Consider the following 27,538-nt stretch of genomic DNA (forward strand, 5'->3'; position numbering starts at 1 on the left):
TTGTACTTCGGAATTGGACCTCTCCTCAAACCGGTTCTTGCTAGAACTGGAGTTATGGATCCTAATACAGATTCCAAGGAACTGTCATATAAAAACGGGGCGGTCGGGTAGCCTAGTGGTTAAAGCGTTCGCTCATCACGCCGAAGACCCGGGTTCGATACCCGACATGGGTACCATTTGTGAAGCCCATTTCCGGTGTCCCCTGCCGTGATATTGCTGCCATGCTAAAAGCGGCGTACTTTGCAGAAAAACCTGGCTACAGCTGAAGATAATTCTCCTGTTTGCGGGGCTTGTTTTCGCTGTTCACTTGCTGTAAAATTGTGATGGCATGCAAATGAAAACCCAACGTTTATATACTCCAAGTGTTGTGACGTGCGTGTCATGGTGGTGTGTTTCAGCGTCAGGTTCTCATGTGCGTTTGCGATTTTTTCCATTTTTCACCAAATGTCTGCAGTACCCCATTCTTTCCTCATAAATGAACCCCAATCCATGCAGAATGAGCAGTTCATTTTTGGTACTAATATGGTATGGATGTCCTCAACACTGTCAGGTATTTACGATTGTACTACTTTTGCGTTTCTATTTTTGCAGAGTATATGTTTGTTTTCTACTGTCATATTACATAAATATTTAAACAGAAATGTGCCATATTCTCATTCCTGATTCCAAAGATATCACATGCAAATTACAATTTGTTTTACTTTCTGGGTTAGATATGCACGCTTTATGATAATGCAGGTACTTGCTTCAACAGGGAGGTATGCTTTCTTTCCGCAGGTGTTCATCCTCAGGATCAAATGTACCTTGTTTCAAGTTGTTCATAGTACAGGGGCAGTTACAGGGATCTTGGAAGAAGGGTTTGGAGTGGTTGACAAAAAGGGAAGTTGCGCACTCAAGACTGACAGACTTGATCTTGATGTGATATTTCAAGATATACTTCATAATTCATAGGCCCTGTCGCGCTGCGATTCACTGTGCAGAGTTGCGTCCTTTGGGCACGCCAGAAATTATGATTGTGGGTTCGAATCCCGGTTGGCCCCGATTATGTTTCCGGGTTTGTCAGCACCATACCCGTGCTCGTGTGTTTCACCGTAGTGGTAAATACAATCATATATCAGTTGCAACAGTACTGCGTGAGAAGAAATATATTCATTGTAATATATTAATTTGACTAATGACAAATACAGTGTTTTATTCAGTATTAAAAGGCAATCTGCCCACAAATTACACAGAAAAAAGTATTAAAGCACACCTTTTTAACATAATGAGATCTAAATAAGTTGATTTCTAAGTTTATTTTCACATTTTACGAATATGTTTGTACGGAAATTTTAATTTCCGTTAGACATAAAGGGTAGTAAATTGATTACCAATACTGCAAGTGCTTTCATATAACAAAGTGTAAGCTAAGGATACCATCAAGTGTCCTGACAGGAAACCACCATCAAGCACGTCTACAGTGGTGCAAACTGCCTCTACGCTGGACGGCCATGCAGTGGGGACAAGTTCTATTCACTGACGAGTTTTCACCTTAGCCACAGCGATAGATGGATTCGAGTGTACCGACGTCGAGGTGAACATTACGTCAATCATTGTGTCATGGAAGAAGATCGGTTTGGGGGCAGCAGCGTTATGGTATGGGGTGGGATTACAGCAAGACAGAGGACCCGTTTGATAGTGGTAGAGGGAAATCTCAATGGACAGCGCTACCGCGACGAGATCATCGGCCCTGTTGTTACCTTGCATTACCTTTCAACATGACAACGCCCAGCCTCATATTGCTCGACTTGTTCAGGGTTCTCTTAAAAAAAAAAACATGAATGTCATCCCCTGGGCGGCTCCCCTGATCTCTCAAAATCGAGCACATGTGGGATGAGAAGGACTTTGTGCAAGGCCTGGTCCATTCAATAAGATGAAGATGTGTTGCTTGCATCACACCCAGAGGTGGACACACACGCTATTGATTTGTAAATTGACATTTTGGCATGTTCATGTTTTTTTATGAAATCACACATTTTCTGAAGTCAGTATGGCAAATTAAACCATTTGAACACTTACAGGAGTCTTTTATCTGTTGCAAACCGAAATTGATTCAGATTTGGTAAAAAACATAACTTTGCATTAAATCTTATTCAATGTCACAGGAGCTTTTGTTGTTCTTTCTCACCTTCATCTTATACTCATACTCACACACACATACAATGCACCCATACCAACATACACCACCATCCACACAATGCCCACACATGCACATTCTCAAATACATTCAATTCACCCATACTTACGTACACCACAATCCACTCATACATGTATACACACCATCCCCATCCATCATGTCCATATGCATGCTCACAAACACGCACTCAATGCACCCATCTCTCGGAGTCAAAACTCCATGCATAATGCATGGATTAAAGGAATAACTGATAAGATGTTGGTTGACCTATCATTTATCAATTTAATGTTTTCCACAGTGAACCCTCTTGTGTGTCTGAAGGGTACGTGATTGTGTAAATGTTTTCCCACATTCAACACACTTATGAGGCTTCACTCTACTGTGAGTCCTCATGTGTGCCGTCAGATTATTTGATTGTGTAAATGCTTTTCCACATTTAACACACTTATGGGGCTTCACTCCACTATGAATCCTCATGTGTGTCTTCAGATTACTTGACAGTGAAAATGCTTTCCCACATTCAACACACTTATGAGGCTTCTCTCCACTGTGAATCATCATGTGTGACTGCAGGTTACTTTTTTGTGTAAATGTTTTCCCACATTTAACACACTTATAAGGCTTGACTCCACTGTGAATCCTCATGTGTGTATGCAGATCACGCGGCCGTGTAAATTCTTTCCCACATTCAACACACTTATGAGGCTTCACTCTACTGTGAATCGTCATGTGTGTCTTCAGATCAGCTGATCGTGTACATTTTTTCCCACATTCAACACACGTGTGAGGCTTCACTCCACTGTGAATCCTCATATGTTTCTTCAGATTACTTGACAGTGAAAATTTTTTCCCACATTCAACACACTGATAAGGCTTCACTCCACTGTGAATCTTCATGTGATTCTGCAGATCACCTGATCGTCCAAATGCTTTCCCACATTCAACACACTTATAAGGCTTCTCTCCAGTGTGAAACCTCATGTGTGCCTGCAGGTTACCTAATCGTCCAAATTCTTTCCCACATTCAATACACTTATAAGGCTTGACTCCAGTGTGAATCCTCATGTGTGTCCTCAGATTAGATGCCATTGAAAATGCTTTCCCACATTCAATACACTTAAAAGGCTTGACTCCAGTGTGACTCCTCATGTGTATCTTCAGATCACCTGAGTGTGAAAATGCCTTCCCACATTCCATACACTTATAAGGCTTGACTCCACTGTGAATCTTCATGTGTTTCTGCAGGTTATGTGAATAAGTAAAGGTTTTCCCACATGTATCACACTGATAAGGCTTGACTCCACTGTGAACCCTCGTGTGCTTCTGCAGATCACCCCATAGTGCAAAACTTTTCCCACATTCAACACACTGATAAGGCTTGACAACAATGTGAATCTTCATGTGTGTCTTTAGGGTACATGACTTTCTAAATCGATTCCCACATTGAACACACTGATAAGGCTTGATTCCACTGTGAATCCTCATGTGTGCCTTGAGAGTACCTGATCTTGCAAATCGTTTCCCACATTCAACACACTGATACGGCTTCCATCCAGTGTGAATACTCATGTGTGTCTCCATGTGACCATGTTGTGTAAATGTTTTCTCACACAAACGACACTTATGCGACTCCTTTACTGAACCACCACAAGAGTTGTATCTCTTAGCAGGAACAGGACCTGCTGATCGTGGTTTCAAAGCCATGATTCTTTCTATTATAATTAGCTTTGCCTTGAGATCATGCAAATCTCTCTCACAATCAGTGGTTTCACCTGTGTCAGTAACAGTTTCTTTCTTGATATCACCTGTTTCCACCAATTCTCTCTCACAGTCAGTGAATACACTTGTGTCAGTGACAGGTTCTTTCTTGAGATCACCTGTTTCCACCAATTCTCTCTCACAGTCAGTGAATACACCTGTGTCAGTAACAGGTTCTTTCTTGATATCACCTGTTTCCACCAATTCTCTCTCACAGTCCACGTTTCCACCTGTGTCAGTGACAGGTTCTTTCTTGATATCACCTGTTTCCACTAATTCTCTCTCACAGTCCACGTTTCCACCTGTGTCAGTGACGTGTTCTTTCTTGGGATCACCTGTTTCCACCAATTCTCTCTCACAGTCAGTGAATACACCTGTGTCAGTAACAGGTTCTTTCTTGATATCACCTGTTTCCACCAATTCTCTCTCACAGTCAGTGAATACACTTGTGTCAGTGACAGGTTCTTTCTTGAGATTACCTGTTTCCACTAATTCTCTCTCACAGTCCACGTTTCCACCTGTGTCAGTGACAGGTTCTTTCTTGAGATCACCTGTTTCCACTAATTCTCTCTCACAGTCCACGTTTCCACCTGTGTCAGTGACAGGTTCTTTCTTGGGATCACCTGTTTCCACCAATTCTCTCTCACAGTCAGTGAATACACTTGTGTCGGTAACAGGTTCTTTCTTGATATCACCTGTTTCCACCAACTCTCTCTCACAGTCAGTGTTTCCATCTGTGTCAGTGACAGGTTCTTTCTTGAGATCACCTGTTTCCATCAATTCTCTCTCACAGTCAGTGAATACACCTGTGTCAGTAACAGGTTCTTTCTTGATATCACCTGTTTCCACCAATTCTCTCTCACAGTCAGTGAATACACTTGTGTCAGTAACAGGTTCTTTCTTGATATCACCTGTTTCCACCAATTCTCTCTCACAGTCCACATTTCCACCTGTGTCAGTGACAGGTTCTTTCTTGATATCACCTGTTTCCACTAATTCTCTCTCACAGTCCACGTTTCCACCTGTGTCAGTGACGTGTTCTTTCTTGATATCACCTGTTTCCACCAACTCTCTCTCACAGTCAGTGTTTCCACCTGTGTCAGTGACAGGTTTTTTCTTGAGATCACCTGTTTCCACCAGTTCTCTCTCACAGTCAGTGTTTCCACCCGTGTCAGTAACAGGTTCTTTCTTGAGATCACCTGTTTCCATCAATTCTCTCTCACAGTCCATGAGTGATGTTATGGAGTTCACTGAAAACATAAAAGAGTTGTCACTTACTTTACCACATTTCCTAAAGATGTTTCCACAAGAAAACCACCAATGACAACTTTGGCTTGGACCTTACACAACTTGATAATATGGAATGTATCATAATAAAATAGCTGTTACTGAAAATGTTTTCCCCACTTTCAACACACAGATAAAATCATAGCACACTGATTTTCCATATCCAGAAGCTAACATGTCAGTTGTATGATGTGTAATAATCTTTTCAATAACCTCACTCTGAAATATCTTCAGCATGTTAAGTTGCTTAATAGCTGTACCGAGACTATAACATCATCTTTAGAACAACATTACACATTGAGGTGTTATATACAAAGTGTTATCGCAAAGTTATATACAATTTAGCCCAGAACTTTATTTAGAAATTAATCCATTATTTCTTCCAAATTATTAGATCTATTTATGATTAATTTCATCATGTAATAATGAAACAAATGCAAAATAAATGGATTTTCATATTAATTAAATCCATAGATTTTTTAACTATGTATGTCTTTATACTGGCAGCAGGTGAACTCCCCTCGGTGTGCACTACCAAGCTGACAGTCATTCATTTCCCGATGAATGTCAGTATGTCACATGATTACGTTGTCAATCAAGCAGAGACATACAGAACTACTTTACGGGGATTCCTCAGTGTCTAAAAATAACATTAAACATTATCAGGGAAAATGACGACATCGATTCAGGTTGTGAATGATGCAGGCTTCAAAGCCAGACAGATCATGTATATGTCAGGTCACCGAAATGAAGCTTTGCGCATCTTGGAATTTGCTCATGTGAGGCACTGTCTTCATCAGCTGATGAACGTCAACAAATACAACTTCACTCCTTAAGTGAGTGAGTGAGTAATAGCAATATTCCAGCAATATCCTGTCAGGGACACCAGACACATTGTACCCATGTCGGGAATCGAACCCGGATCTTCGGAGTGATGAGCGAACGCTTTAACCACTAGGCTACCCGACCACCCCCAATCCTTAAGTAAAAATATTGGGACTAAGTGAAGAACATTAGGCATAATCAGTGATTTCCACTGTGAGGTGCCATCTGGAGTTCTTTCGTACTGTCCCTTTGGTTTCCTCATCTAAGCTTTCAAAACACTCTCGAGTTTGTTTTGTGGGTTCTTGTTTCTCTTTCGATTTTATTTGTAGATTGTCCATGTAAAGGAGGAACCAGTCCACTAATATTTTCAGCCAGGGTGAGCTATAGTTCTGGAGTCTGCTCGTAATGTCCACAGATTGATCCATATTTGTAGCAGCCACTATAGGCTTGATTTCAGGGTCATCCTATGGACAATGTTCACATGCCATGACAATAGAGTGAGTGATTATGGTTTTACACTGCCCTTATTCCAGCAATATCACGGAGGGGGACACCAGAAATGGGCTTCACACAATGTACCCATGTCGGGAATTGAACCCAGGTCTTCGGCGTGACGAGCAACGCTTTACCACTAGGCTACCCGACAGACCCCATGACAATAGAGGGCCATTGCTCTTCAGATTCCCATAAACAGGTTGATCTTTGGAACCACTGGTCCATCTTAAAGAATTTGGCTATCCTCATACCTCTTGCCTCTCTTCAGATTCCCAGAGAAAGGTTAGTCCCGAATACAACTGATCAATCTTTAAGAATGTGGCCATCAACATGCCTTTTGAAGCAGCATCACCTGGATTCAGTGCAGTTGGTGTGTATTTATATTGCTGGAGATCTGAACGTCTGGGATATTAGTGACTGTTAACACATTGTAGATTGAACAGACAACTTAAAACGCCTGGCCTCTGGTACAATCAGCATAATTTACATTAAGCCTAAGGTTTAAGACAGTGTGCACTGTCCAAACATCTCCAAAGGCTCTTTCCTCTGATCTAGTTTCCAACTGATCTAGATTGAGATCTTTCACTTCTGCAGCCCAGTCTTCCTTCAGATGCTGATGCTTACCTATTTAATTAGTCTAAATACACCCTGCTGACACACAGAAGTTAACCAGGTCATACACCTGAAAGTCTTGTTTACATTTTGCTCAGGAACAAGCAAACATACACACAGAAATTGTTCCTTACAATCTCTGCAATCGCTGGTTCATACTTTCTTCTCTTTATTGTCACTAGCGGTCTTCAAGAGGGCTGCATTTGCACAACTGGGTGACGATGTAGTACCAAATATGTGGACTTTCATCCTGTACTTTAATGATGGATTTCTGTAGTCCCCATCTTGCCACCAGAGGAATCGCTGATAGTTCCAATGATCCTTTGTCACTCGTACTTGGTAAAACACACTCACTGTCTCCCATGCAAATCTCATCTGAACACGTTTGAGGATGTTATTTGTCAGGTCAGGTCCTGATAGCAACTGTTGATTGAGTAAAGTACCATTGAAGTGACTGCATGGTTAAACACAACCTGAAACTTCATCTTCTTTCCTTGGGGATGAACCACACAAGCCTATCATCTGTTTCTGGTTCATCATCTGGCCAGATGGCCAGTCAACATAGCCAGAAGGAATTTGTTATCCTGTTCATCAACCTAGTCAATCCCATCAAACGTTAGATTGCAATGAGTAGTTATTTGGGAAAACTAATTTCTTGTCCTTAAAGGGAAGAGCTATTTCATAACGTCCATCAGTCCATCATAATGGGTAGGAATACTGTGTTGTCCTGTGAGTGCTGCTTCTAATCAATTTCGATCTGTTTGAAATCCTTCCAATCTTAAACTGCAACATCTGTTCTGTTTATTGTGCATCTAAAGAAATTCAAGCACGTAGTTGCTGTCGCAGGTAACATTCCACAACCCTCAACCAGGGCAGCTTCTAGTTGCATGTGGAGCATGATCGGGTCTAGATGTACCACAAAAGGTGTGTAGGCATCTGGAATACTATTGCCTATCATGTTACCTTTTTCAGCATCTATGTTTGGTATCTCTATGTAACTGAGATAAGTCCAATTCTTCATGTCATCTAAGGTTGGAATTTCACTCTTTGACAACAATCAACAATAACCATCTTGGGAAGTATATCATGGGTTTCCATAGAGAGACTGCAAACTTGCATTCTGGATACAGCATAGGTTTGTCCACAGTGTCAATGTTGAGCTTCATTTGCTTGCCACCTGCTCCCAACTTACTCATTAGTAATTCTGTACAGAAGGATACACTGCTGCCTGGTTCTAAAAAAGTGCAAGTCTCTACAGCCTTCTCTCTTCATCAGAACCTTCACATGCCTCATTACCACAGTGCATGTGCCATCTGTTTCCTGTCCGACCCCCATATTGGTGGAATGGGGTAGCCTCGTGGTTACTGTATTCGCTCATCATGCAGAAGATCCAGGTTCAATTCCCCACATGGGCACTATGCGTGAAGCCAATTGCTGGTGTCCACAACCCTGATATTGCAGGAATATTGCTAAAAGCAGCGAAATACCAAACTCACTCACGACCCCCATATTGGAACTTAGTTAGGAACTTGTCTGCATCATATCATGTTGAGGCACTGGAGGCTCTCCACGATGAAGCAGTAAATCATGTCGACACTGGCATTTTATACATGCAAGGCACGAAATAAGTAACTTGATTTAACTTGCACCAGGTACATGTTGACATGAAATCCAGGTTGCACAATACAAAACCAGATTGCATCCTGGTCTCATAAATTTATCAAGGTAAAAAAGTAGTAGGGTAAATAAACTTTAAAGCTGCTGAGTGTCTTCAATGATCCATTTGAAAATTTGACATGCACTTGCATAAAGTTCACTATTTCGTTGTACGACATTCACTCACAAAATGTTGATTCACAAAATGAACACTTTCTATCTGCAGGCGGTGGTGGACCTGTTTGTATCCTACTTGTCTCTATAAAAGGTTGAGGTGATGCTGATGATCTAGGAACCTGTGAACTTCTGCTACCAAAGTCAACATTGTTTTTGAAAGTTGATTCTTTGATTTCAAAGTAGATTTAATACTAGAATTTCCATTTTGTCGACATTCTGCAAAGCATCTTTGCAAAATATTGGGTCATTTGCTTTCCATGATTCCTTCTGAACAAAGCATACTGGATCTAAAAATGTCGTACTTCTCCCTGAATATGGATTGTTTGGATCTTATTTCAGAATCGCTCTTGGTAATGATAGGTTAGCTTAGTAATATAAGTCTCCGGATGTCAAGAACAGTGCTTTTACCAGTGCTTTCACATTCAGACACGAATGAGCTTCTGAGCTATCTGCTTTGATGTAGGGCCAATCTAATGCCTTTCGAATAAAAGCATTCACAATCACATCTTTGTTTCCATATATCTTTGATTGCTGCAGGATGACCTTGTCTTGCCCATGCGTCATTCTGCATCTAAACAACCATAGCTACTCACTATGTTGCAAACTTCTCCAGATGTGAACTATTCCAAATGGTTTAGACGTTCATCAAAATCATTAGTGATCAGAAGTATCTTGGTCTTGAATTGTCACATAAACCTTCGAAACTTCAACAGATTGCCACTGAACACCATGATTTCAGTAACTGGTTTCCTAAACTGTTGAACTGCACAATCAGATGTATTGCTTATCTCCATGTGATCTTGTGTCATATGTCAAGTTGGAAAATTTACAGGTGGTTCCGCTGGTGTATAAAATTTCACTTCAAGAAATGACCCATGTTCCTTTTTCCTGACAAGGCTAAACTTAGGAACTGCAGCACTGTGAGTGTCACTAACCAAGGTATACTTGTCATCAAAATCTGACGGATGTTGAGTGTTTTGTTCACCAACACCAGTAACTATGTCTGCTGCTATGTTCATGTTCAATATTGTACTCATATACTATCTTCCATCTTGCATCAGATATATCCATCTCAGTCTTGAAAGTCCAGCTCTTCCTCCATTTCCCCACGGATCCTTGCCACCAAGTTGGCAACCTCACCTGTGTCAGGGGTGTTGGTCTGGTTATTTCTTGGGGACAGGTAGGGTGCGTCCATCTCTAGGAAGAGCCTATCCTCTGATACCCTCCTTCTTCTGTTGAGTTTTGAATCTCGCCACCATACCAGAGAACCCGAAGTAGGCTCTGTGGAATATAACCAACCAGGCTTCAAGGACCTGGTAATCTCTGCCAAAGCAATGAATGTTGATATCTGACAAACTACATGTATCTGCTTCAGAGTCCTGCCTGTCAAGGATGCCTATAGCAAGGCAATGGCCCACAGCACTATTCTTCTGTTCGTCCACTGCATGCCACGACAAAGGACTGTCACAGGTATGCCTGATGGTTTGAGCTTTAGCAGACATTCGAATGCTGCTTTGTCGCCTCCGGGATGCAGGAGAGGTGGATTGGTCTATACTGACCTCTCCTAGGGCGACGACTTGAGGCTGTTTCACGAAGTGGCTGATCTTCTCCTTGATTCCGTGGTTAAATTGGTCTGCCTACCTGAGGAAACAGGCCTATAGTGTTCTGAATCCATGTATCCTGGCCTGTGACCTTTGCATATGAGGCCAAACTCACACCACATTAACCAGGTGAAATGAATCTGGATTTTCCTAGGGTCCGGGTTTTAAAGTGTCCTCCAAAGACTGACTTTCTAGATATTTGCTAAACTGTCTTACTTGGAGATAATCCGATGGCAGTGGGTATGATGGCATGATTGTTTGTTTGTTTCTTGTTTCACACTGCAATCAGCAATACTCCAGCTATATAATGGCAGTTTGGAAATAATCAAGTCTGGACAAGACAATCTAGTGATTGATATAATGAGCATCAATCCACGCAATTAGGATACAACAACATACATCAACCAAGTCAGTGAGCCTGACCACCCGATCCTGTTAGTCGGCTATTACAATAAGCATAGTCGCTGTTTACGACAAGAATGGGTTCCTAGAGACATAATCTACCCTGGATCTTCATGGGTCGAGTAAATGAGGTAATATGGGATCCACAAGGGACTGGCCATCAATGTCTGAGGACTAGGATGACAAAAGCCTGCTCCATAACAGGTGATAGCATTTCCAGGGGAAAGGAGTAATTCTATAGAACTAACCTCAGCTTCCCCTTGTCCTGATGGAAGGGAATCCATGGTGAACAATGGCTTAGGTGCGGCCAATGCAAATGGTCCGACCACTCTTGGGTTGGTCACACTTGCCAGTGACTATGACCTTGATGCCAAACCCAGGTTAAACAGAGCCTTAAACCCGTCGTTCTGCTACTCTGTAAGCAGGTTGAGGAGGTTCCCAACCACTCTCCAATAAAGGATAACTGCTGCTGGACGTATGATGAACTTGTCAGGAACCCCAAGGACCAGCTTGTGAGAGAACTCTCTCATCCGGATTTGACGGCTATGGGAAATAGGATATTCCTCCAATAAATCAGAGCCATTAATGTAACCTACAAGGTCTACAAGATCCAACATATTCTTGGCCTTTTTATGAACAGTTTGTATATGTCATGACATTAACACCCATTCTTACTTTTAGTGAAGGAAAACATTAATTATTTGAGCTGTTTCGAGACAAGTAAGTTAGCAAGGGAGTTAACTTGTCCAGTTTACACCCTTGCTGAACAAGGTAACAGGGAGTCAACATATCTTACATAAACTATAGTGATGAAATAAAGTTTTAAGTTACCAAAGCAGACTTGTTTTTGTCAATTGCCAAAGCCAGAAAGCAACTGATTTTGTTGTATTTTAAGTGACCACAAATTAATCCATCCATAAATGTGCCACCACTCACTAGTGACGTGAAATATGATGTTTAGTCTCAGCTTTGAATATCATCTGAAAGTTACCTCTCCGATATTTATCGATATATATATATATTTATCAAAGCAGTTTGTGGCCTGTTTGGACCATTGTCATAAACCGGGCACCCCTAAGGAATTTGAGTGACCTAGATTGCCCCCAATTGCACTTTCAAGCAGGCCTTTACTCCAGTCCGGGGTAGGACTTAATTGCATGGGCCCACCCCCTTGGTATTCAACTGATTCTCCAGAAATGTTATGGTGACTGCCCTAGCCTCAACATCTCCACCCTTCAGTTGGTTGGATGCCAGGAATCTTATTTGCTGCTGTTTTCCATAGATGGCCTGGTGGGTGTGCTGGAAAGTCCACACAGCATCCATCGCTCTCTCCAAGGAGTAGGGATGTAAATTTGCAGCATACTGACCTGCCTCCTGCTCACATCCAAGACAGAACCTCATGATGATTTGTCACTAGACATAGTCTTCTGAAAAACTGTCAAAAGTGATCGTTGCTGTTGACGTGGGTCGTTCTGACCATTTCTCCAGGGACACATCTGGGTGTTGGTGCAATGTGTTGAATTTTACCTGGGCTGTTTCTGGAAGTTCTTGGCAATTATACCAGAGATGAAATTTCCTTACGATATCCTAAAATGGAATATTGGTATCTTGTTCAGTGCACAAAGCAAAGTAGTATTCACTCTTTTCATCCTTCATGCAGAAACATAACTGGTCCCATAACTCCTCAGAAGTCCTAAAGTTCAAATAAAAAGCAGCTCAACGACTCTTTCCATCAAAGACCAGGGCCCTAGGTACCTTGACCACCGGGCTGAGTCGGTCCTGTCTTGCATAGCCCTGCCTTGTTTGACACTGCCTGACCCTTCCCCTGATGGGAAACTCGTCTTCAACATCATCAACTAGTGGCTCTTCGCTGATCTCATGTTCTATGGTACTTGGAAGACCATGCTCTTTCTCTGTGCAGATCTGAATTTGTGGTCTTACATCCCCTTCCACATACTTTTGGTCACTGAGAAAATGTCAGGGATATAAATTCCTTCCCGATCGATTCCCGCCCCTTAAAGGCTGGGAAATAGTTCGGGCTTATATGTGGTCTGATATTGATCAATGACCCGAAATTAAATTTTGTTGCTGTCTTGCTCAGTTGTCTTGTATCCGAGACACTGGTTCCAATGATTATACCTTTTGTCGAACCTAGCCATGAATATTCAGGTCTGGGGTTGGACTGCGCTGCTTACCTACTTTCCGAGTGCTGCGACTTACGCAACATTTGCATTTTGTTTCCATTCATTTGCTGGCGCACTGAACAGAATCATTCTTGTTCCTCTACAGAAGTTCTTTAATGCAAGACAGTCAACACTAAGTTGTTTGTTTCACAAGCATTTCCATTTGTAAGCGTGTATATGTTACAGTCAATGTGTTTACTTTGATTCACTTACACAATTTATGAAATGTCCAAATATTTCAGTCATTTTACAAACTGACTGAAAAATCGCTCCATTTATATAAGAGATTGACTAAAGATTATTCAAAAAGTACAATGTGTTCAAAAGTGCTCAAAACTTCATGATAGACTAATTATGCTTGGATTCATCTTCCTGAGGCAGGGGTGTCCACGAGCCAATATCATAACCTAGTTTCCGCAACGACACAACACCAAGCAAGTGACTGATCAAAACTTCATCACCATTGCCAATGCTACCCCAAAGATATCATGGATATACCTACATTTCCTTTTTAATTCCTAGACAAAATTGTATATAATTTTGTTGATCCATGTGACGATACGCCTTTATACTATCAACATAGGCAACAAATGTGCTTACAGTTGGCGTAGTACATACAGGTCGCAAACAAGTTGAGATTTCTGGGGTATCATCCATTTTTTCCACAAGAAAAAAAATTAACAAGGGCAAAAGCCAGTCCCAGTGAATTTTCAGTGATCAGTGCCCCTAAGATTTACTATGAATATGACCGTGAAAAGTGCGAATAATGCAGTATCATGATCTTTGGGCCAATAAAAAGGATTCCAAATTTCTCTAGATCATCTCTGGTTTTGTTGACGCTCGCAACAGGTTGTCAACATTTTCCAAACACGTCAATTTGCATAAATAATTACAACATTTGTCTACAATAAATGGAAAATGTCTTTTAATGGTAGGACACAATTTGCATTTCAGATCAGTGACGGTAAAAACAATCAAAATGGACAGTTCACAATCAGAAATCGTATTTTTTGTTCGGAGCGACAGTATAGTAATTTTACTACTCATGATTCACTGCCCTGGCATAATCACTGAATGACCACACGACCCGATCCACGCAGAGTATCGTTCATTGACGTTCAACCATACGATTTCGAACGATTACTCGATGTATAACGGGCAGCATCACACAGACATTGTAAATGCTCAAACGATGGCTTGTTTTTTACAGAAAGCTGTCTTTTAAAAGTGAATGAGATGTTTTACAGTTGTTCATGTGAATCTAATTATGAGAGAAAACAACGAACGTTTCTTGCGCGTCGGAAAGCCCATAGTACGGGGATAATAATAGACTAAGTTTGTTATGCCTTACTTAAAGATTACCTAAATATTGTAATTAATTGAATAGTTACCGTTGTATAACCTCCACGCTCCTCTGGTTCAACTCACAACAGGACAGTGGCGTTACAAATCCAATATCAGAGTGTCTTCCCTTGACTGCCATTCGTCACCACTCGCCCCTTTCCGTAACTAGCAAGAAGATTCAGCTTCATTCGTGCAAGCCGCCTTGCAGGTTACGGAAAGGGGCGAGTGGTGACGAATGAATTCGGCTTGTCCCGGAATTATACGAGTTGGTTACGAACGCTTTAACGGCAAGCTCCCCACAGCGATATCCCGTTCGCTGAGCTCTCTAAACTATCGCCTCCTAAGCTCCTTCCCAGCGCGTAACACCTTCGTTTACACTCTCGATCGTGCTGTCGCTGTGAGGAACTTGTATCGCTGCCACCAGTGAAAGCTCCCCAGTGTGTAGGTGGCTACAACCATGCTTTGAGTTGAACTCGCAACCGACTGACCGTTATGTTTACAAACAAGTGATGGCTGCCTGTGACGCCGAATACTCTTACACCTAAATGACGTTCTTTTTTAATCAATTTGAATTTCTATTTCATTTCAGCTCAATCTCATTGAAATCAGGGCCCACTTTAATCTTAAATCTGTTCAATTTCATCTAAAACAATCATAATTTGGTTTGAGGTAGGATTGTTACCAGCAAACGATATTGTTAATCCTAATCAAGTTTGCTGTTGAAACAACAATTAAGGGGATTAAAATATGTGACTGTCATAAGCTATACGTGACAGAAACCACATACCTCATGATTTAATTATGCCTTTGGAGAGATATAATATCACGCAATAAAGTTGACATTTTAAAACGAATTTAAGAACACAATCATAGTGGTATGCATGATATGACAATGATATACACTCTACATAAAAAGAAACGCACAGGTAGATTTTTAGTAAATTCTGCGCCATTCTGCTTGTAACGCGTTGGCCAGCTTGTTGGAGTGTCTGCGGCGTGCTCTGACGTTAACGTACACGTCGATCGAGTTCATCCCTGAGGTGTTCGATTGGTTTGAGATCTGGAGATCTCGACAGCCAGGGCAAGACGTCGATGTTGGCTTAATGGAGGTAGGCTGTGTGCGATGGAGCGTTGTCCTGTTGAAACAGCTCCCTCTGGTGGTTAATTATTGGAAGAAGGTGAGGTTGAAGAATTTGATTCATGTAGCGATTTGCTGTCAAATTTCGCCGAGCCACAACCAAGTCAGATCTCGTGGTGTAGGATATGGCCCCCCATACCATGACACGACCGCCACCGAATTTGTCGAATTCACGTACACAATATGGGGCAAAATGCTCATTTCGAAGACGATAAACACGCGCAAGCGTCGCTGTCGATGGATATGTTACAAAACAGAGACGATAACTGGTCTTCTGGGTCGGATTCCAGCCTTGCGACGATGGTTCCTGACAGCCTCGTCCGATATCCTCCTCAAACCAGGAATGCGTCCTGCAGTCTCCGTTGCTGTGGCATTGCGATGACGTAGGTGGAACAGTCGAATGTAGCGATCCTGTGCAGGGGTGGTAACTCTTGGTCGGCCGGTTCTCGGACGGTCTGAGGTGGAATTGAACTGTCTGTGTCGGTCACAAAGGCTAATATCTTGCTGCACTGAAACTGGGTTAACGTTGGCCCCGTCCCTCTCGACTGACATACCCACTTCACGGAAATGGGTCAACGTATCACTGCAGCGATATGCTGTGTGGGGTAATAGGTCTGATAGAGCTTGACTGGTACCCTGGACTTCACTTCCTTCGGGGAGAGTCAATTTTATTTTTACTTCATTTTTAGAGTCTGAGAAGTTTTCTTCACAAAAGAGAGATGAGATTTTTTACGTCACATTTCAAATTCAGAACATAATGGAAAGAATGTTAAAATCTTCTAACTTTTCACTAAACAGTAGGTTGCTTTTAAAACAGTACATTGAAAATAGCAGCATAATAAAGCATTTGTATATAAAAGACAAATGTATGTAGGAAAAGCCTAGTGTACAGTGTTTTTTTCAGTTTGGTAGAAAACTGGTTAACTTGACATGTTTGTACTCACAACTGCTCGACTGCTCGAGAACTGTACTTTTCAATTACTAAGATTGTGGATGGCGGATATAAATAGCACTACTTTTAATCTGAACTGACGAAGAAACGCCACGAAACTGAAATTTGGACACGGATGGTGTTACAAAACGGTTGAGAATCAATCGCCCAAACAACCAAAACAATTTGCTGAGTCATGAACGTGCTGCAGTACCCACATCAAGGAACTTGAGTTTGAAGTGAAAATAGGGGCAAATACAAGTATCACTTGTCCCCAACTTGATATTCAAATAAAACTGAAAACTGTTTTCCATGAAAAATCTAGGGGGGCAACTTCCCCCCCCCCCCCCCCCCCCCCCCTGCCCGCCTACGGCTACGGCACTGAATCCTATATCATGTGATCAGAATTATCACATCTTTTTCTCATGGTCTAGCTCGAGCGTTGCATTGATTCCTGCGGTGGGCATACAAAATGCTGACTGAAGCGAGTTTCATGTGCTGATTTCCGTATTTTTCTTGGTTGATCGAATACTGAACAACTGACCCCATCCTCCAAAATGTGGACACGATACCTTCTTTTTTGTTCTCATTCATGTCCTGACTGTAATCATGTTATTATATCATTCATATCTTTTGGCATAAGAAGTATGTCTATGTTCTATTTTTCCAAGTAAGGGTAAATTATGTATAATGGGCATTTCACATCATAATCAACAACTGTTTCAGTCATATCACAGCTGGACAAGCGGAGTCAACAACCTTGTCCAAGGATACGACACTGTGACTTGCATGGTATGGAAATGGAAGATTTGAAATGAATGATAGATTAGCGTTACAGGCATACTGTGTATCATGCTCATGCATCTAGGGCAAAGATTGTGGCTTTAATCACGAACAACTCTGAATTGATGAGGATGGCCACATTGCGGTCGAGGCTAGTTTAGGAGGATGAGATGCAGATGACGAGGTCTAGTTTTTTTCATTTATGGAATCAATAAAATGAATGGAATGGCAGTATGTGTAAACTACTCTCCTGATTTTTTAATTGATTTTTTTTTGGGGGGGGGGGAGGGAGGGGGGGGGGGGGGGTACATAAGCAAATAAGTGTTTTGTTGATGTGTCAAGGAACAAGGCATTGGCAATCATCATGTTGCTATTGTCACTCTTAGTGTCTTAGTGCTTGGGGCGGTCCGGTAGCCTAGTGGTTAGAGCGTTCGCTCGTCACGCCGAAGACCCGGGTTCGATTCCCGACATGGGTACAATGTGTGAAACCCATTTCTGGTGTACCCCGCCGTGATATTGCTGGAATATTCCTAAAGGCGGCGTAAAACCATACTCACTCACTCCTGGTGCTGTATGTAGGCCCCAAAGCACATGATTCCGTATTGTACGTATTATTCAGTACGTATTACATAATACCATCATTGTTCCCCACAAACATATTCTAAAAAGTGGGGGTTTCATATCAGAACCTACTTTTAAGGTAATGAAATTGGGATTGGGTGGTCACAATGGATGCACATCGAGACAACTTTCAGCTGGGACCTGCCAAGTTCATTGTCCAACCACTAGGTGGTTGGTGTCCTCACCTTATCGACCACTGGCTTTGCCCTGTCCAGGTTCGATTGCCTTACAGGCCCACCAGATTTGACAACTAAACTTCAACTTTTGATAGGGATACTCCTGTTATTAGTATTTGTAGTAGTGAGGTGAGGTGAAATGGGGTTTAACGTCGCGTCAAATATTATTGCACTTATATAGCGACGTGCATGTACGTGTGTGTGTGTTTGTGTGGCTGCTTGTACTAGTCCGGACTGATGCCGATTTATATTTATTATCAATGAGACACATGCCGCAGTTTAACATGATTACCCCACTCACACACAGTATACTGACGCCGAGTCGACCAGTCCTTGTTTTAGCCTCTTAATGCGGAGCGCCAGAGAGGGTAACAACAAGTACCATCTTTTAACGTCTTTTATTATGACGCAGCCGGGGATCGAACCCCGGACCTTCCGCTCTCCGGGCGGACGCTCTACCACTAGACCACGGAGGCGGTCAGTAGTAGTAGTAGTAGTAGTAGTGGTAGTAGTAGTAGTAGTAGTAGTAGTAGTAGTAGTAGTAGTAGTGTGTGTCTTATTCGAGATACTATGGCACAGTTTAACATAGATACTATAACCAAGGTTTTAGTAAAAACTATCTCGGGTAAATATGTAAATGGAGACAAGTAGGGTGAAAATACTGGTTTGGGCCATCGACCTATCACACCGAAGATTAATTGCATGTTTCTCGTTTGTGTAGAAAGATGTATCCAGTGCCAGAAAAAATAGCAAGACCTCTCTGTTGCACTAGGTCTTAGTGCAACAGAGAGCAACTGAAAGGTGTCAGTGTGACGTGACCAAATGCTGTAGATACATACAGCTTGGCTGTAAAGGTCCGTAGGAGTTTTATGGCGCTTACTAAATTAATATAGAATGCATATTTCATCCCGTGTCCGATTGACCGATAACTTATTAAGACTTAAGACATATGAACGATTTATTTTAGACAAGAAGTGTTTGATAGCACGAACTGAATCACCGAATCTGCCACTTGAAGGAATGGAAATTAGCTTTTATTGAGATGGTGAGATGAAATTGGGTTTAACGTCGCGTCAAAGATTATTGCGCTTATATAGCGACGTGCATGCACGTGTATGTGTGTTTGTGGCTGCTTGTACTAGTCCGGACTGATGCCGATTTATAGTGCTAGCACACTGAGATATCATGCCGCAGTTTAACATGGATACCCCACTCAGACACAGTATACTGACTCCGAGCCGACCAGGCCTTGTTTTAGCCCCTTTAATGCCGCGCTAGACAGGGTAACAACAAGTACCATCTTTTAACGTCTTTGGGTATGACGCGGCCGGGGATCGAACACCGGACCTTCCGCTCTCCGCTTTTATTGAGATAAGCGTGTGAGTCACCTCGCATGACGTTAAACATTATTTCGGTGGGAGGAGCTGAAATTACCATCGTGTGTATTGTTAGTTATCCGTGAGTGGTAGGAGATTCGGATACTCATGGCTAACCAGAGAGGTTCCCTCTGCATATCGGATCAGAAAAGGTGTTAGAGTTAGGAGTTGATCAGAAGAACTATCACACTTTTCTACACATCCCCTCAGATATTTGATGTGCATAAACAAGTCAGGCTACAGACAAACATACGAGGACCACGTGTGTGCAGTTATTTAAACCTCCATCTCCAATAAATGGTCTTTGAGCAACAAAGTACTTGTACTTTTGAGAGATCTACATAATTCCCGGAGCCAAGGAGTCGTTGATAAGAACAGTGGCCTAGGAAGAAGGTATGGTACCCGACTCCTACGGTTACAGAACTCCAGTCACACACATCATATCGACTCCCGACCAATCCTTGTTTTATCCCTAATGCCAAGCACCATACAGGACTATATCACAGAACAGCCTGTCAACACTGTGCCAGGTTACTGATAGGGTCGCAGATTTCGGTGAAATTATTTCCAGTTATTTTCAGTAATTCCAAACGAGCATTATATATCTAAATTCTTGCTTCATGCTGATTGGTTAGTTCAAGTCGTAAATATTTGAAGATGTCGTCATTCGTTGTTCATGCCATCAGTGTTGGGTTTATGTGACGTCGTGCAACACTAGATTGTGATCCGGAAAGTCATATTTATTCATATTTGGTCAGAGCGAGTGAGTTGGGTTTAACGCCGCATTTAACATTTTTCCAGTTATATATCGCTCGTCAGCTTATTGGGAGGAAAGCCCGAAGTGATGCGGGTGTCAGATGTTCACCACTTCGGTGAAACTCGAGGAAGGGTATAGTGCTGACAATCCCAGAAACATAATCGGGGCGAACCAGGATTCGAACCCACAATCATAGGTTTCAGGCGTGCCCAAGGGAATTGCGGCGCCATAGACAACTGGGCCACCCGTGCCCCATATTTGGTCAGAAACAACACCAGGTAATATAGAATGATATGCTCGCATGGCAGAATAGCGGATTATCTATCCACAGTGAAACACTCATTCTAACAGGAGGTGCATCTGATGTCTCTAGTCAACATATAAAAAAACTCGACTAGTTTAAGATACTTAATCTTTTCTTATAAACCTTTTCGTATGCGTAGAGATCAAAGACGTTGAATAAGAATAGAGTAACAAGTTGCTAAAAATTTCAGCAACCCATGCTTGACATAATAGGCAAATAACAGGATGGGGTGGTCTGGCTATATAGGTGACTTGGTTGATGCATGTCAACGTATCCCAATTGCAAAGATTGATGCTCATGATGTCAATCACTGGATTGTCTGTTCCAGACTGCTGTCATATAGACGGAATACTGCTGAATGCAGCGTTAAAAAAAACACAAAAAACATACACACACACATACTTCCATATCAGCCTTCACATACCCACACCCACATATAGACACCCACCCACATATATGCCTACAGCCCCCACCCCATGTTCATACATCCATAGGGGGCACGGATGGCCCAGTTGTCTAAGGCGCCGCAATTCGCTGTGCAGAGTTGCGTCCCTTGGACACGCCAGAAACCTATGATAGTGGGTTCGAATCCCGGTTGGCCCCAATTATGTTTCTAGGTTTGTCAGCACCAGCTCGTGGGTTTCACCGAAGTGGTAAACGTCTGAGACCTGCATCACTTCGGGCTTTCCTCCCACATTAAGCTGACACACCGTGATATAACTGGAATAATGTTAAAAGCGGCGTTAAACCCAACTCACTCACTCACTCATACATCCATACCAACATACACCACAATCTAAACATACACACAATACCCATACATATGTATTTTGGGTTATGAGATTGGTTCGTTGGTTTGTGACTAATATCATGAGCATCAATCCACGCAATTGGGATCGATGACATTCATCAACCAAGTCAGCGAGCCTGATCCCCTGATCTTGTTAGTCGCCTCTTAAGACAAGCATGGTTGCCGTTTAGGGCAAGCATGGGTTGCTGATGACCTATTATACCCCTAGGTCTTTGGGTTATGAGAGACACACATACACACATATACACATATCATTTTTATTTGACAATAAAGATTACCATTACAATTGAATTAAGAGACCAGTACATCATGGTACATAATTGGTTGAACAATTGGTTTAAACTGCTCTGAGCTTTTACACCAATGTCAGATGTGTGGAGAAAGGCACTAGATAAACTTGTCCTTCTCAAGCCTGTTAATGTGGCAATGTCAGCTTCCAGATAAGGTACAAAATTCTATTGTCAAGTCAAAGTTGGGACCAGTCCAAGGTTGCAGATGGCACTGTATCTTAATCTAATAGATATGAAAAACTGAAATTCAAGGCCTTTTCAACAAGGCTTTCAACAGTCATTTCCAAGGCATTTTAGCCTTAGTTTGACTATATTATTATCATCCAGCATAGTAGTAATAAAACCAATATCACAAATTTTCCAACAGGATTTATTTTCAAAACCAACAAATATAATAAATTAGGCCTGTTAACCTTTGTTAAACAGGTTTTGTCGTTTTGTACAAATTCAAGGCTTTTCAAGCACTGTTGGTGATTTTCAAGGCATTTAAATGTTCACACTAACAATAAAGGCTTTTCAAGTGGGACCTTAAAATTCAAGACCTTTTCAAGCCCCTACAAACCTTGAATTTATATGTTTATATAATAAGGCGGCCGGGCCCGGTGAAAAGGTGCAAGATATCGGTACAATGGCAAGGCCGAAGTAAACTTTGGGGGGGGGGGGGGGGCAAATATTTGAACAAGTATCACTTGTCCCCAACTTGTATTTTCATGATTCAATTAAACCTGTTTTCTATATAAAATATCCAGAGGGTGCAACTGACCCCCCCCCCCCCCTGCGGCTGGCTACGGCACTGAATGGAGATAATGAGTTCGAGATAATGAGGTTTGACTGTATACCACTGTGAATCTTCATATGTGACTTCAGGCAACTTGACTGTAAATCCTTTCCCACATTTAACACACTGATACGGCTTGGTTACATTGCAAAGCTAGACTTAAGAACTTAGTAAAATCTAAATATTTTTGACATTTGTATACTTATGTTGCATTACTCCTGAATGCATATACTGTTTTCTTTTGAAAAACGAAGCTGTGTGAGGTCCAGCTGAAAGGAAGTTGTTCCAACCTGTTGTAAGCCAGACCCAACACACAGCAACCATGTGACCACAGAAGTGATAATGTCACATAGCTGTGCATGCACTGCTTAAGCATTACATCTGAATACATCGTGGGAAAGTAACTCTGCAATGGGTGGGTCTTAGACATAGTAATGCAGGATTAGTAAACAAATGTAAAATATCAAGATTTTACTACATTGTTTAACTTATCCCGCACTACTCCTCAATGCTACTGTATTGGACGGTACAGAGTTGGCTCTCAGAAGATTCAGGCCAGCAGCCACATAGGCTTGAAGAATGACAGCTTAACCAAAAGGGGATGGATGTCTTGGAAATGGGGATGAAAAGTTAGCAATATTCCAGCAATATCACGGCAGGGGACTACAGAAATGGGCTACACATTGTACCCATGTCGGGAATCGAACCCGGGTCTTCAGCGTGACGAGCGAACGCTTTAACCATGTTAACCACTAGGCTACCTAACCACCCCTGGAGATGAAAAGACGTTTCCGGGCTTGGCGCATCGGATAGGCCCTGACTGGGCACAGAAGGAGTTCTTCCTAATCTTCAACCCCCACCAACGAAGAAAGAGGTTGGATAGTGAAGGATCTGTCAGGTAGTCCTGGAAGTTGATTCTTAGCAATAAAGTCCCAGCACACCCTGGGATATGTTGGACCAGGAATTGCAGGCCCAGGCAATCCACCAGATGAAAGAATCGGAACATCTGTTGAAGCAAGGGGTGTGAGCGAGTTCTCCCTCGATTGCCTCCACACCACCGTGATGTAGTTGGTTGAGATGGCGAGTTGAGTGTTGCAGAGGCGCTCCTGCCAGTATAATATCGCCAGGATGAGCACCTCCAACTCTCGGTTATTTATATTCCATATGCGCTGCACGTCGGACCAAAGCCCTGAAGTTGTCTGGTCTCTAAGATGCCGCTTTTAACAGTATTCCAGATATATCACAGCGTGTCAGCTTGATGTGGGAGGAAATCCCGCAGTGATGCAGGTCTAAGACGTTTACCACTTGGTAAAACCCATGCACACGGGTATGGTGATGATTTTCATGATTTTACATAAAAACTGCTGTTAAACGTAATAGGATGTGCACTTAATCTTATAGTACCCACAGTTTGATGATGTCAAGCCCTAGAAGGGATGACAAATTACACATGACCCAGGGATTAATGATGTAGTATGGTCCTTAAAGCTTAGAAGTATTCAATGTGTTCAAAGATCGTTGTTGTGTGGAAAGGTAAGGCTAAGTCAGACACAAAGTTTAGTCACAATATTAGGTTGCACTTTTCTATAATAGGTTGCACTGGTGCATCTTTTATGTATCCAAATCAAGCTCTGTATTGTGAATCCTCATATGTGACTGCATGTGATCTGATCGTGTAAATCCTTTCCCACATGTAATACACTGATAAGGTTTGACTCCACTGTGAGTCCTCGTGTGTTTCTGCAGGTTACTTGACTGAGTAAACCCCTTCCCACATTCAACACACTGATAAGGTTTGACTCCAGTGTGAATCCTTGTGTGTTTCTGCATGTCACCTGACAGTTTAAATCCTTTCCCACATTCAACACACTGATAAGGCCTGATTCCACTGTGAATCTTCATGTGTTCATGCAGTCCACTTGACTGTGTAAATGCTTTCCCACATTCACCGCACTTATAAGGCTTGACTCCACTGTGAATCCTCATGTGTGTTTGCAGGTCACCTGACTGTGTGAATCTTTTTCCACATTCAACACACTGATAAGGCTTGACTCCAGTGTGAATCCTCATGTGTTTCTGCAGGTCATGTGAGTGAATAAATCCTTTCCCACATTCAACACACAGATAAGGCTTGACTCCACTGTGAATCTTCATGTGTGACTTAAGGCTATTTGAGTGTATAAATGCTTTCCCACATTCAACACACTGATAAGGTTTGATTCCACTGTGAATCCTCATGTGTGCCTGCAGGCCACTTGACTGTTTATATCCTTTGCCACATTCACCACATTTATAAGGCCTTACTTCGCTGTGAACACTCATGTGTGTCTGCAGGCGTTCTAATCGTGTAAATCCTTTACCACATTCTACACACTGAAAAGGCTTCAGTCCACGGTGAATCATCATGTGTGAGTTCAGGTATTGTGACCGTGAAAATCCTTTCCCACATTCATCACATTGATAAGGCTTGGTTTCACTGTGAATCTTCATGTGTCTCCTCAGGTTACTTGAGTGTATAAATGCTTTCCCACATTCAACACACTCATAAGACTTGATTCCTCTGTGAATCCTCATGTGTGCATGCAGGCCACTTGACTGTTTAAATTCTTTCCCACATTCAACACACTGATAAGGCCTCACTTCACTGTGATTCCTCGTGTGTGTCTGCAGGTCACTTGACTGTGTAAATGCTTTCCCACATGCAACACACTGATAAGGCTTGACTCCACTGTGAATCCTCATGTGTTTTTTCAGATCACCTGACTGTGCAAATCCTTTCCCACATTCAACACACTGATAAGGCCTAATTCCAGTGTGAATCCTTGTGTGTTTCTGCAGATCACCTGACCGTTTAAATCCTTTCCCACATTCCACACACTGATATGGCCTTATTCCACTGTGAATCTTCATGTGTTTATGCAGTTGACTTGAGAGTGCATATTCTTTCCCACATTCACCACACTTATAAGACTTGATCTCACTGTGAATCCTTTCGTGTGCCTGAAGAGTACCTGATTTTGTTAACATTTTCTCACACACACTACACTCATGCTCTGCTGGACAACCACAATCATTCTTGAGATCACCTGTTTCCAGCAATTCCCTCTCACCACCAGTGCCTCCCCCTATATCAGTAATAGAATGGCTCTTGAGATCACCTGTTTCCACCAATTCTCTCTCACAGTCAGTGATTACAATTGTGTCAGTAACAGGTTCTCTCTTGAGATCACCTGTTTCCTCCAGTTCTCTCTCACAGTCAGTGATTCCACTTGTGTCAGTGACAGGTTCTTTCTTGAGATCACCTGTTTCCACCAACTCTCTCTCACAGTGAGTGTCTCCCCCTATATCAGTAATAGAATGGTTCTTGGGATCACCTGTTTCCACCAGTTCTCTCTCACAGTCAGTGTTTCCACTTATTTCAGTGACAGGTTCTTTCTTGATATCACCTGTTTCCACCAACTCTCTCTCACAGTCCATGTTTCCAACTGTGTCATTGACAGGTTCTTTCTTGATATCACCTGTTTCCACCAATGCTCTCTCACAGTCAGTGATTCCACCTGTGTCAGTGACAGGTTCTTTCTTGATATCACCTGTTTCCAGCAATTCTCTCTTGCAGTCCGTGATAACACATGTTACTCTGACAGAGTTAGGATTCTGTGGTTGGCTTTGTACTTCCATTATTACTTTGAGGATGTTATGGTGTTCACTGAAAGCATAGAGGAGTTGTCACTTCCTTCATCATGTTAATGCATTCCTAAAGATGTTCCCACAAAAACACCTAGGGCTGGGACCATACACAGTTTGATAATATGATATATATCATAATGAAATATAAAATACTGTCAATGTTTTCCCCACATTCAACACACAGATAATATCATAGCACAGTGATTTTCAGGAGATAATACTGACATCCAGGAGTTGACATGCCAAATGGATGATGTGTAATAATCTTTTCAATAACCTCACACTGAATTACTTTCAGCATATTCAGTTGATTCATTGCCATATCATGAATAATGTTATATTGTTTCAGGGCAATGGCTATTGATCGATCCTGTGTGAAAAAAAGAATCCACATGGATGTGTTGCAAAGTTATGTACATAGCCCTGACAATCTTACATATCCCCAAAACACATCATTAAATTTTATCCATCATGTCTTCCAAATCAATAGATATATTTGTGATTAATTTCAAAACGTAACGATGAAACACATGCACAATAAATGGATTTATAAAAACCCAGAGGCTAAATATCAGAACCAGTAACACCAGGAGCATCATTAGAATTAAGCAGCACAACGTCCTTTAACGGGTCATAGATCTAACTGATTAATTTCAACCATGTGTTTTAGATCCATGTAAAACTAGATTTCTTTGTATAAATTCGGGCTGAATACGGAGAAAATGTAGCATAATCGGCGATATTTGCGTCATCAAAGATACTAAAATGAACATGCTAACGAAATTTCATTTTTGTGGTCGTTCAATTCTATGTATAATACATAAGATTTCGTGACACTAACGAGTTGCAAGATAAATTAACGCACATATCGCTGATGAAAATGGGGTGTTTGTCACTGTTTACATTTCGCCAATGCGACGACGATTTTCTTGTCTCCAAAAAGCTTATATAATTATTTCCTTCACTTAAAATAACAATGGTCGTTATTCTCTTCACGTATACATACAGTATTCATGAAAATGCCAAGAACATTTTATAACCATCAGCTCTGGCGTCTTTCTTTAATAACTTAAACAGCTGAAAAAATATGGATGCCGCCATATTGTGGATGGAGTCATTTCCAAGCTCCGTAACAGCGCGTGACACTCGCATTTATCTTGGTGTCGTCTGTCGCAGGAATGAACGGGAACCAGTCTATCGCTGCTCTCCTTTCCAAAAGAAGGGCCAATCTCTCCTAAGCTCCTCACAGCGATAGCCCGTGATCGCTGCTAAGCTGGTTCCCGGCTCCTAATGCGCGTCGTAACTTGCGCCAAGCTAGGAGTCGGTATATTTATTATCCACGTGGTGAAGATACAGGTGGTAAGATACCA

General features: G+C 41.9%; 1 protein-coding gene across 1 annotated transcript; it reads right to left on the reverse strand.

The window, feature by feature from the left end:
* Positions 1-1,255: 1,255 nt before the first annotated feature.
* On the reverse strand, positions 1,256-27,264 carry LOC139450900 (zinc finger protein 91-like). The gene is made up of 6 exons (XM_071232728.1): positions 27,175-27,264; positions 24,102-26,187; positions 12,745-12,912; positions 12,157-12,363; positions 10,209-10,623; positions 1,256-5,184 (listed from the first exon to the last, which is right to left on the reverse strand). The coding sequence occupies exons 2-6, from the start codon at positions 26,157-26,159 to the stop codon at positions 2,459-2,461; spliced, it is 5,574 nt and encodes a 1,857-aa protein (XP_071088829.1). The 5' UTR covers positions 26,160-26,187; positions 27,175-27,264; the 3' UTR covers positions 1,256-2,458.
* Between the last annotated feature and the right edge of the window lie 274 nt (positions 27,265-27,538).

Source organism: Haliotis cracherodii, unplaced genomic scaffold (assembly GCF_022045235.1).
Source record: "Haliotis cracherodii isolate W230 unplaced genomic scaffold, xgHalCrac1.p SCAF_8, whole genome shotgun sequence".
Lineage (NCBI taxonomy): Eukaryota > Metazoa > Mollusca > Gastropoda > Lepetellida > Haliotidae > Haliotis > Haliotis cracherodii.

Coding starts and splice junctions, on each gene's coding strand:
- LOC139450900 (XM_071232728.1), bottom strand. CDS start 26,159: ATGGAAGTACAAAGCCAACCACAGAATCCTAACTCTGTCAGAGTAACA. Junction 12,364..12,744: donor GACTCAGCCCGGTGGTCAAG/GTACCTAGGGCC, acceptor GGATGTGAGCAG/GAGGCAGGTCAGTATGCTGC. Junction 5,185..10,208: donor AACTCAACAGAAGAAGGAGG/GTATCAGAGGAT, acceptor TTATGTTTTCAG/TGAACTCCATAACATCACTC.